The 12,560-nt window shown below is 37.0% G+C and overlaps 1 protein-coding gene across 2 annotated transcripts; it reads left to right on the forward strand.

Annotated features, from left to right (window-relative positions):
• The first annotated feature begins 286 nt into the window (after positions 1 to 286).
• LOC128165878 (multiple epidermal growth factor-like domains protein 6) lies at positions 287 to 10,501 on the forward strand. 2 transcript variants are annotated; one of them, XR_008241099.1, is made up of 6 exons: positions 287 to 838; positions 3,054 to 4,923; positions 5,026 to 7,467; positions 7,990 to 8,156; positions 8,457 to 8,594; positions 8,636 to 10,501. XR_008241099.1 is itself a non-coding variant. In XM_052830801.1 (5 exons), the coding sequence occupies exons 1-5, from the start codon at positions 778 to 780 to the stop codon at positions 8,477 to 8,479; spliced, it is 4,563 nt and encodes a 1,520-aa protein (XP_052686761.1). In that variant the 5' UTR covers positions 287 to 777; the 3' UTR covers positions 8,480 to 10,501. The 2 variants fall into 2 exon arrangements, 1 of the variants encoding a protein (XP_052686761.1); XM_052830801.1 differs by having other exon boundaries at positions 8,457 to 10,501.
• The last annotated feature ends 2,059 nt before the right edge of the window (positions 10,502 to 12,560 follow it).

A 12,560-nucleotide genomic window follows, 5' to 3' on the forward strand; every position in this document is an offset into this window, starting at 1 on the left:
TTACAAGGAATTTTTAATTATAATAAATGAGCTTATACTTTATTCATCTGGTTGGGGCAAGTTATTTTTCCCACAGTGTTGGTTCTTTTTCCTGTGTAAGTGGGTTGAAGTACCATTAAAAATACAGTCAAAAGGTCAATATACGGGCATGACGACGAATTCCCTAGTGGGTAAAAAACATCAAAGTAATGACTTACTTAAGAGAGAGAGAGAGAGAGAGAGAGAGAGAGAGAGAGAGAGAGAGAGAGAGAGAGGGGGGGGGGTCTCGAAGATTCACAGAAGGCATATGTCTGCCGAATCGATAATCCGATTACACAATCGATCGATGTCAGACAGGAAGCGAACCAGTCAAAGGTTACAGAAATCTTACGGTGCTTTTGTTTAATACCTAGACGAGTTGATTCAAGGTGCAGTCATTTTCCCGGTGTGTAGATTTGACAATTTTATGAATGAATTTCGGAAGTGCGTGGTTGAGTTCGGGGCCTGCAGGTGTGTGTGGGTTGTTGGTGTGTAGATAGAAAACAACGTGTGTTGATATTGGCTTGAGTGTTCAAAATCGATGACACACAGTTTTATAAAAACATGTGCTTGTAAATAAGGATCATCGCTGGCCTCGTACCAACTCGTTTTGTGGAACGGATACGATATGCAATGTCGAACAGGAAAAGAATACTTTTTATTCCAAAATTATCTGTACGATACCATAACTAGAAGTGAGTGATTCATAAATGGCTGGATTCTGGGAAGCAAAAGTCGTTAGTGTTGTGACCACAATCAATGGCTATAGACACACACGTGGTGGTCGTACTCGTTTTGCTGACAGTTATCAGATGCTCCGGTATGTACAATATCACGTTATCAGATTTAATCGATAATAGTTCTTTTTTCTTCTCATTGTCATTATTGCCATTGTTTATTTTAGCCCGACTGTTTATCTGTCGATTTTTTTTCTGAACAAAGGCTTCGAAGATCGATGATATTTTTTTTTGGGGGGGGGGGGGTGTCCGTTGGGGTATCCACACAGACAGCTTTCATTACAAATGCTGATAACAATGCATACTATACGCCTATCCCATGCCCTGCAGATGGAAATTCATTATAACGCACAAATAAACATGCAGACAAACAATCGCAACAACTATAGAAAACCGAGCTCGTTCAGACCTATGCGGCTGTCACCTAAGAACAAAAGCTTCATTTAAAGAATTAAACGACCCATGTACGTTGAAGTTACGGGAAAAATTTAAAGGAGACTAGACAAAATGAGAGCAGGGCATTAAACATCATTATCTTAAATACTCCATGTAAATTCTATTTACCTTAAGATCGTCCCTTTCAAAATAAAACTTGTCTTTCAGGTATAATTGAACGACAGCTAGGCTCATTATGCGATAGAAAATTTAAGGAAGAGCTGCGTAATTTTAATTTGATGTGGGTAATGAAAAAAGGAGGAAATTCTTTTCATGAATTTCGAAATTTAGTTTAAAAAAATGAAATGATAAGAAAGTTTGACGTCGATGGTCCGTTGGTCTGCATTGGAAATCAGCTTGGTAGATAAGAAATATATATATTACTAGGTGCGCCAACAAGAAATATAAGACGTGTACGCCTAAGGAGTTATTATCGTCATAAACACTGAATCATGAAGGATCGAAGCCAGTGTGCATAATATATCTACCCTTAAATATACGACACCTATTAGATACAGGTCTAGTGACAGTGCTATATGGCCAAAGAAAAAATATAGACCTACAAAGGTTATTATTCTAACACAAAAGATCGACAAAGAATTTACCTCTGTTGGATTTCATGAAACAGTTTCCTACAAAAACAGTTTCATCTATGTGAAATTTTTAACAGAAACTATTTATCAACAAAAGTTAATATACAGAACAGGTGCACAGCGCTTGAGTTGATCAAATTCGAAACAACCCGCTGTGGCTCATTGTTTCTGTGTGACTTGAACAGCATCACATTTCAGGCATTTTTCATTTTTCAATTACATCACCTCATGACATTATATTTCAAAAACACAACGCTGAAGTGTTTTTTAAATATAAAAGGATTGAGTCATAATTTTTAATGATTTTATGGATAATAAAAAATCATTTGACATTCTGGCGCCTCATAGACAGGACATAATATACATTAGAGGGCCCACCCATTCCGTAATATAGAGTTTGATCTCTAATCTATGTAGATGGCCGAGTGGTTAGCGCTGCTGCCGCTCACAGTTACGAGTACGGATATATATATATATATATATATATATATATATATATATATATATATATATATATATATATATATATATATATATACAACATCTTTTTTATCTAAAAAAAAAAACAACATATAAGTCACCAACCAACCCTCAGTCTAAATCAACCCCCTTCCCAACAAACTCACAAACCAGGAAGCGATGTTGTGGATACTGGCATCCTGTTTAACTTTTTAAAGATATGTTAAACGGAATAAACAAACAAAAAGGCAATTTTTCCTGTTGATAACGCATCATATAAGCTAAATTTGATCAACAGAAATGATTAAAAATACAGATAAAGATAGAAAGAAAGAACGATAGATAGTTTGACAAGCTGATGGACAGGCTGACAACCAAGCAAAGGGGAAGGACAAAGTCCCCTCTGGTTTCACTGGTGGGGTAATTAAAAATAAAACTATATGGCTACATGTAATTAAATAGAAATGGATGTAGTACCGGCTTGTTACACTTTGATGACTGGATTCCTGTTGATGTGTTACACGCCAGTACTAGACTTCATTTCATTTGATGTAAAAGAAATACTTTAAAAAATGAAATACTTTTAAAGTATTTCTTACAAATATGTAAACAGAGAACAACAAATACGTGGGGTGCAATAAAACTCTAATCTTAATACTGTGTGATCCAAAATAGTATAATTATGCTCTGTTAAAAAAAATAACCCTTGATTTGAGCAATATAGAGAAAAATAAAACTTTTTAATCAATGCTTCATTTATATTTTTAAAAAAATGAAGGAATGTGACTTAAATTCAAACTTTAATTTTCAGAATCAGCATGTTCAGACCTTTGCAAGAACTGTGACGCGTCCACGGACGTTTGTATCTCGTGTTACGGTGGTTGGTACGGGGACCAGTGCAATGTGCCCTGCAGTGGTGACTGTCTCTTCTACAGTCTGAACGGAGACTCCGCCAACCACTGCGATAGACAGACCGGAAGATGCACCGAATGCGATCCGGGAAAATATGGAGAGACGTGCAACTTGGATTGTGGGCGTGGCTGTATTTACGGTGAAAAAGACGGCAGGAATGGTAAACATTGTGACAGAGTAACAGGCGTCTGTTCGTTAGGATGTGACGCCGCTAAAGGATATTACAGCGATACGTGTGATAAGAAATGTAGCATCGGATGTGAAGAAGATTTTATAAAAGGTGTGAGACCCTGTGATCCAGATAACGGGGTCTGCTCTCTTGGATGTGAACCGGGATGGATTGGGAGAAATTGCGACGAAGGATGCGGAATATACTGCGTGGAGATTTATGATGATTATTATCGCAAAAATATTAGACATTGTAATAATGTAACAGGCGCGTGTACTAAGGGGTGCAATTCGGGATGGTATGGAAGTAATTGCTATTGTGATAACGAAGATTATCATTGCGATGAAACCGGGTGTAGTGATATAACAAACAATTGTAAGAATTGTTTGAAAGGGTTTTATGGCGAGAAGTGTCTCACACAATGCCCATCTAGCTGTAGGGACGCAGCCTGCGACAGATTCACGGGGAAGTGCGTGCAGTGTAACGACGGTTGGTATGGAGATGAATGCTCATGTAAAGGTCACTGTCTGACCTCGGGTAGTGACGACGGATGTGACGTCAATGGCGTATGTACCACCTGTCAACAAGGCTTCTATGGTTCACTTTGCAACATGAACTGTTCTACAAACTGTGTTGGTGGACAGTGTATTAGAGGTAGTGGAGCTTGCAGTAGTTGCAAACCTGGATATTATGGACAACAGTGTGAGAAGAAGTGTGGAGTAGGATGCAGTGACGCGGGCTGCGATGTAGATGATGGATCATGCCATAGCTGTGTACCTGGTTATTTTGGCTCCACCTGCAATGACCGCTGTTCTATAAATTGTCAGGTTCAGAACTGCTCGAAAGATACGGGACATTGTTTTTCGTGTAATGACGGTTGGACGGGAGATCGTTGTCAATGCAAAGGTCACTGCTTGGTAAATAATGGCTGTCAGGCTAATGGAATTTGTGATGCCTGTGTCGTGGGTAAATACGGGACGGATTGTAACCAAGACTGTCCAAGTAAATGTCTAAATGGCTGTAACAGAACTACCGGGGTCTGTCTTGGATGTCAGGCAGGATGGTATGGAGATCGTTGTTATTGTACTGGTGTATGTCTATCGAATGGCTGCGATAAAACCACAGGCCGGTGTGTTGAATGTGAAAATGGCTACTGGGAGGAAAAGTGCACCGAAAAATGTCCCGAGAACTGTGATGATTCAGGATGCAATCGATACGACAGTACTTGTAAAAAATGCAAACCTGGTCAGTTCGTAGAGAGAAGTCAGTGTTTATGCAGTGGCCACTGTAATGATCAAGGATGTGATTTGAAATCTGGACTGTGTACCCATTGCGATCGAGGATGGCATGGGTCGAACTGTACGAAAGCTTGCCCGAGCAACTGTTTAGATAGCGAATGTAACCGACAAACGGGAGCCTGCGTCAGCTGTAAGGATGGGTTTTATGGTACTTCATGTGGGAATTCTTGTCCACAGAATTGTAAAGATAGCAAATGCAACATCAAAACGGGGGAATGTTTAGAATGCGAAGGAGAACGTTCTGGAAAGAACTGCACTTGTACGGGATTCTGCTACGAGGATAAATGTACTGAAAACGGAAGGTTGGTATTCATATTCTTAATTGAAGTATGTGAAAACAATTTCTTTTATAGTAGTAGCGCAACCTACATTTAAATTTTGTCACTTCTGTTTAATTGTTTCAGATGTGTTGATTGTAAAATTGGATATTATGGAGAGGGTTGTTCATTCCAATGCCCAACAAGCTGCCCTAGTTCGTGCGACAGAACACAGGGAACTTGTGAATCTTGCCCGACGGGTTTCTATGGATTGTTTTGCAATGAACGATGTTCAAAATATTGCAGTAATAACACATGTGATAAAAACACTGGAAGATGCTCGAGTTGTACTGAAGGAAGATACGGAGAAAAGTGCTTATGTATCGGCCAATGTGGGAAAACAGAATGTAATTTTAATACTGGTATTTGTCACGAATGTGCTGAGGGTTATCATGGAGATATTTGCATTACTGCATGCCCAGTAAATTGTAATTATTTGGGATGCGACCGTGACTCAGGTGAATGTTCTCAGTGCAGAGATGGGTGGTTTGGCCTGCAATGCACATGCACAGGTAAATGTGACAGTTCAGGGTGTGATAAAGACGGAAGATGTTCCAAATGTGAGGCCGGTTTATACGATGAAAAGTGTGATAAAAAATGTCCCCAAAACTGTGCAGATGTTTCTTGTAGTAGGCAAACTGGATTCTGTACGAAATGTAAGCCAGGCTGGTCTGGACCAATGTGCGATTGCATTGGTCATTGTGGTAATGACACGTGCAGCTCTGAAAAAATATGTTTAACTTGCAAAAACGAATGGTATGGAAGAGATTGCAGGTCTTCTTGCCCAGAAAATTGTAATTCCACAGGATGTCAGAGGGACACGGGCCTGTGTTTATATTGTAAAACTGGCTACTATGGCAGTAGATGTTCGTGCACCGGGTTATGTGGTTCTGGTGGTTGCGATGAAAACGGTCGATGTTTTGAATGTAAGGATGGCTTATACGGAGATAGATGTCAACGGACATGTCCTAAACACTGTGGGGAATCTGCTTGTACTCGGGTTGGTCATTGTCGGTCCTGTGAATCTGGCTGGAATGGACAGAATTGTGAATGCTTTGGACACTGCAATAACAATATCTGTAATGCACTGGGCGTATGCGATAGTTGTGTGGACGGTTGGTATGGGTCCTCTTGCAATAAGACATGTCCAGAACATTGTGAAAACGGCTGCGAGCGAAACACTGGAAAGTGTCTTCAATGCGAAATAAACTGGTTTGGTGAGACTTGTTCTTGCACTGGATATTGCGGGCAATCTGGATGCAGCTCTAACGGGACGTGTTTAGAGTGTGCATCTGGATATCATGGAAGTAAGTGCTTGCTGACATGTCCCAAAAATTGTGATGATTCTGGGTGTAATCGAGCCACTGGGTTCTGTAAAAGCTGTCCAAGCGGAAAGTATGGTAATAAATGTAACTGCACTGGAAAATGTGATTCGGGAGGTTGCAACCTGAATGGAACTTGTTATGCTTGTGATGCTGGCTATACTGGTTCAAAATGCTTGGAAAAATGTCCTGATGAATGTAAAGAAAGCTTTTGTTTTAGAAACAAATCCTGCCTCTCTTGCATAGAAAACAGGTTCGGAAGTCAGTGTCAATGCTTGGGTCATTGTCAAGATGATAAATGCAATACAAACGGTTTATGTGATAACTGTAAGATTGGTTGGTATGGAGATATATGCAAAAGCGAGTGTCCTGAACATTGTTCAAATGGATGTTATCGCAACAATGGTACTTGTCGTGATTGTGTTTTATCGTGGTATGGAAATAAATGTGAATTGGAGTGTCCGAAAAATTGTGAAAATGGATGCGATAGAAAAAATGGTAAATGTTTATCTTGTAAGTCAAACTGGTTTGGTGAAAGATGTCATTGTCGTGGCCATTGCACTGATGAACTTTGTCTAGATAATGGCATTTGTCAGAATTGTTCAATTGGATATTATGGCAAAATGTGTTTAGATACTTGTCCGAAAAATTGCGATGGGAACACTTGCAAAAGAGAAAGTGGAAACTGTTTGGTTTGCAAGAAGGATTGGTTTGGTGATTCTTGTACTTGTAAAGGACCATGTGGAGAGGACGGGTGCAATGATACTGGTATATGTAGGACTTGTGTTCATGGTCGGTATGGAGAACTGTGTAACCAGACATGTGCGCCATCCTGTGCTCAGTGTGATAGGGAGAGTGGTGAATGTAAAGTTTGTGATCCAGGAAAATTTGGCGCGCTCTGTAGCAAAACTTGTCAGCCAAACTGCAAAGATTCTACATGTGATAAAACAACAGGTCTTTGTGTGGAGTGTGCCCCTGGAAAGTTTGACGAGATGTGTGATAAAAACTGTAGCCTGAACTGTCACGATGCTTTTTCATGTAGCAGGGACGGGCACTGCCATAACGGGTGTAAGCTGGGATATCAGCCCCCTGTCTGTGCAGAGCCTCTCCGTCAGATAGGAATGCAGATGATGGTCATCGTTACTGTGTTAGTCATCGGTTTCCTCTTTATGGTGGTCATCGTTGTCATTTGCATTTGCTATGTTCGGTAAGCCATTTCTATTGCTGTCTTTACTGTTTTGGATGTATTGTGTATGTTGCCTCATCCCTATTTTTTTATTTTACGTCATATTCATCTCTTTTCTGGAATCAACTAAAAAAGTCAGCAAAAATTTATTATTTTTTTTACAAGGCAAGTAAATTAAAAAAATATGATATTTTATCAAGGAACTTAGACAGCATAACTTTAGTCCCTCTTATGTTGATTGTGGTTTGCAGTTTTCCGCATTCAGGGAAACAGAGAGTTCTGTGGGAAATAATTTTGATATAATTCTTCCCATAAGTAATTGGAACTAACAGGAAAACATTTACAAACTTTATGATATATTGTTACATTTTTAATTTTCTATGTTTTTACAGTATTATATCAGCAAAGCTCCATCTATATACTCAATCTGTTGGGGAAAATAGTCCTTATCGCATTATTTTTCAAGAGTGCTGAGGGGCGTTGCAAAATACACAAAACTCAACATATTTCAATGAAACAGGAATAAATATTTTATTTTTGCAGACGAAAAAAGAAGACGAACAAGGATTTGATTGTAAAGATATCAAAGACCAATGCGCCGCTCTCGGCCAATCCCCTCCTTGGGAACAAAGCGTCGGTGATCCGGAAGCCGGGTAACGCCATGTTCTCTAATGGTGTATACAATGCGTCGCAACCCCTTAACGTTACAGGTCTGTATATTTCAGAGGATTTTTATGGAACATATTTATATATTTTTTAAATCAGTACACACATTTTATAAATAATATACATGTATCATTACAAGATTCATATTGGACGAGTTTGTTGTCTGCTAGAAAAAGAAACCCCAACGAATAAACATTTAACATAGCAATTGGCGACAGATAAATGTATTTATTGACTGTTTCTAATGAGAGTTTTTCAAGACTTGTTGTTTATATTAAGCATTTAACAATGAGCGCAGATTTTGGTGTGGTCAATTATCGTGTTTATCGAATTTTTACTTTTAGATCGTTATGTATTAGAGGACTGACATCCCCCTCCCGAAGAAATCCATGCAGTAGCTGACCAATGGCTTCAGTGAATGACAATACTCAAGTGTTCACCAAGCGTAGTCAAATCAACTTATTTATTATACAGTTTGTTAAGTACATAGCTGATGTACTTAATTTATAATCCTGTTTACATTGTTACGATGTCCATGTGTTCACAATGAGTGCCATGAGTTTTTTGTTTTACTTAATTCCGTTTTATTTTTACGTGTATTTCTGTGTTTCCTTTTTTATTCCATTATTATAGAATGTGGCTTTAATCTAACAAAATGTATTAACATGAAACTAAGATACAAACATGTATATTTTGCAATGTAAGAAACACTGTTAATTGCATAATGATAGTTTCTAGAACATTTCAAGGACTGGTTGCCTTTTCATAGGTATTATAATGGCGTATTCACTTTTGAAATTTAACTGAATTTGTGATTTTGTGTATAAATGTAACTGAGAGAGAGAGAGAGAGAGAGAGAGAGAGAGAAGAGAGAGAGTCCATTCCTTGCCATCCTTGTTTTGATATTAAATTTCTTTTTCTGATAGTTTATCTAATTTTTTATGCTATACATATATTTTATTTCTGATGAGATAAATGCAGAATTTAACAGGCACGTCAGCATATAATGAAATGGAACTTTTAAGCAAAGAAAATGGTTCAGTCAAATCTGGTATTTGCATTCGCACCTTAATGAGATATAATAACTGCACCTATTTCATGTATATAATATGTAATTCCTACAGACAGTGGCGTATGTTGGCCACTCATGATCTTGTCTATTAACACTCTGTAAATAGTAATTTAAACTCCTTATGAACCTTCTCCTTAAATCATATTGTGTCGATTGCATGCAATGTTGTAGCTGTTGAAATACTTGAAGAATGTTGCGCACACCAGATGGTTGGAATTCGCAGCGGATCTATACTAATCCACGATATCAATTTCATATTTCAATTTGTGGGGACCAATTTTCGTCGTTTAGTAAATAGATTTGTGGCAAATTGAATAGATACACATTACATTAATTTTCGCGATGACCTTCATACAAATATGCATTAAGGGGTTTCTTTAAATATCCACAATTCCTTAACAGTCATTCGCGATCATTCTTTAGGCAAATTCAAATTTACTACTAGTGATATTCATTCTTAAACATCTTAAGAGGGGATGTTATACGCTGAGTTAGTTTTCATCTGTGCCTGTTTTAATCCATATTATACATACTTATTTTAAGCCGAACTTATCTGCTTGCATTGACGCAGAACGGCTTTTGCATTGATACATCAGAAGAGACATTAAAGGGGCATGGTCACGATTTCGGTCAAATTTTTTCCCCCGATTTTAATATTTACAATGCTTCAGAAAAGCATTTTTAATAGGCAACTGGAATTTGAGTGTCGTTCGTTGAGTTGTAAGCGAGTTACAGAGCTTGAAATTCTTTGCTATGTAAACACAGCGTTTGTTTACATTTTGAACGTTGAAGTAAAAATTTCAGTTTGAAACCTAAAACGAATGTGTTAAACTTTAGGAACTGTTTATTTGTGCTTAAAATGAATAAAAAATAGACAAATAAGCTAGAAAAATATTTCTTAATGGTATATTGAATCTATGTAAACAAAAACAGGGCACGAGTCTTGTTTACATGACAAAGAATTGTGAGCCCTGTATCTTGCTTATAACTCTACGAATGACTCTCAAATTTTATTTGATCATTAGAAATGCATTTTTATAGCATTGTAAATAATAAAAACATTAAAATAGAATTTGACCAACATTGTGACCATGCCCATTTAATATACTTTCATTACAAACCGCAACTTTTAAATCACTTCTTATGATTGGTGTTTTTTTTGTTACTCTTTGTACATAAAATTGAACAATTATTTATATATTTTGGTATTATGCTTTAATTAACGAATACTCTTTTTTTTTAGTTATGATATTATTTGTTTTATTTGTGATAAACAGTTTCACTGCTTAATATGAGAAGAATTTATTAAGATTCACATCATAGTGTTGTTTTTTTTTCCTTTAAAAAATGAAGGTCAGAAAGTGTTTGAATTATAAATTTTAAATAAAAGTCTTTTAAAAGTACTGAGAAATGTGGTCAATAGGCCTCTTTGAATCATTGTTTAATTACATTTACCTGCTGGTATAAACAAAAGTGAATAACAATGAGAACGTTGAATTTATTTAACTTAAAGGAAAATCTAATAAGATTAGGGGTCTACTAATGAAAAGATCGACTGAAGGATTGGGTAAAATGTCAGTTGTAGGACTGAAGGATTGGGTAAAATGTCAGTGGTAGAACAGATACATGTAGGAATCCGAAAAAGAAAAATTCCATCAAATCTGATACTCCTAGAGCTACTATAATAGCGCTTGCGTGTCTTGAAGCGGACGGGAAACTACATATTTATGTGCATGTTTGTCTAACGAAAAATTCTATTTTTCTCTTTTTAATTGGATTTATTTACTTTTAAACACCAAACTTCTGTTTTCTACGGGTACAAAGTTTCAGTTTCAGAGAAGTTAAACAATTTATTTAAGTATTGTATTTAATGCCTCTCTTAATTGTAAGCTTAAAAGGCCAAATTTCTTAGAAAAAAGTAAGGATTCGGAATTTCCTGGTAATTTACATTTTGTGTCAGCTTACATGTACGTACAACGTAGCCCGACATTATATGCACCGGTTTCAAGGAAGTTGCGCCGACGAATTGTTGATAAATAACCCCATTCCTGATTTATAGAGATACATGTACTATTCCTAGAATAGTAATGCAATCAAAATTTCCTCCTAATAAACACATCTACTCACTGTATCCTTAATACACACAAAGTTTTCCGTGAGTTGCGCTAAGAAATTATTCATCACTTAATTTTAAAATGGTAAAAATTTTAAGTTAAAAGATACATTTCCAGAAGTAATACTGGAATCGGGATTTCGTGGTAATATGCATATCTACACACTTGCAACGAAATCGAAATTCTGTAAAGGGGTTTGAGAAGAGTGGTGATGACTTAAAACAAAACGGGGAAACAATAATTAACCAAACGCGGGTTATGGATTTTTTCTAAAATGGCACTATCTCCATATCCTGCAATAATCACCTAAAAAGTATTCTTTCATATTTTTTCAGCTTTTTTTTACTCTCAGTTTTTAAGGTTTGCACTCATCGGAGCTGAATATATGCGTTATGTTGCACGTGTGTACAATGAAGAAGAAACAGTTTGCCTGTGATCATGCAACAATAACACAGTACTGTATTTATTATGTACACATTTTTACGTCAAACTAGTCACCCAGGTGACCTATTGCCATTGGTATTCGTCCGTCGTCGTGCGGCGTGCGTCGTCCGTTAACAGTTTTATTCCAAACTTTCTAAACTGTGAAATGCATGGCTTTAGCACCCCTGGGGCCTCATTGGCGGGGCCCAAAAATGCAAAAAAGGGCCAAAATATATTTTTCTGTACTCCCATACACACATGGAATGAAAAAACTGTATGCATGGTTTATGATGTCAATGAAGCCTTCTACCAAAATTGTTAAAGCCATGACCCCTGGGTCATGAGTTCAGACCCTAGAATGGAGCCAATTTGGCCATATATAAAATTTAAATGCTTGGTTATAAAGTCCTCTACCTAAATTGAGAAATTCATTACTCCTCGAAAGGGGTACAGGCATAAGGATGGTGCCAATATAGCCATATAATGAAAATGTATTTATTCTTAAAAAATCTACTTATTTACTTCCATACATATTTGTAAAAAAAAAAAACATGATAAATAATGATAATAAAAATTGTGAGAAATTTTCTGTCCAGGCAATATAACAGAAGGTGAGGCTTTTTATATTTTGGGGGGGGGGGGGGGGGGGGGGGTGGTGATAAATATAGTCATTTATTGAACAAGTATTTTTACTTAGGGTATATATGTGTGCTGTTTTAGGAAATCTACTTATATATCCTGTGCATCGTATACTTGTAGAAAATAGCTTTATGCATTTTGTGTGCTTTATAAATGAAACTGTAAATATTATAAAAGACTGTCTATTTAAGGTCTGCAGC

This window comes from Crassostrea angulata, chromosome 10 (genome assembly GCF_025612915.1).
Source record: "Crassostrea angulata isolate pt1a10 chromosome 10, ASM2561291v2, whole genome shotgun sequence".
Classification (NCBI taxonomy): Eukaryota; Metazoa; Mollusca; class Bivalvia; order Ostreida; family Ostreidae; genus Magallana; species Magallana angulata.

What these genes read in the sequence shown, in the direction of transcription:
- LOC128165878 (XM_052830801.1), top strand. Translation starts at nt 778, where the DNA reads ATGGCTATAGACACACACGTGGTGGTCGTACTCGTTTTGCTGACAGTT. An exon ending in AAATGTACTGAAAACGGAAG is followed by an intron (nt 4,924 to 5,025) that starts GTTGGTATTCAT and finishes TAATTGTTTCAG; the next exon opens with ATGTGTTGATTGTAAAATTG. An exon ending in GCAACCCCTTAACGTTACAG is followed by an intron (nt 8,157 to 8,456) that starts GTCTGTATATTT and finishes TTTTACTTTTAG; the next exon opens with ATCGTTATGTATTAGAGGAC.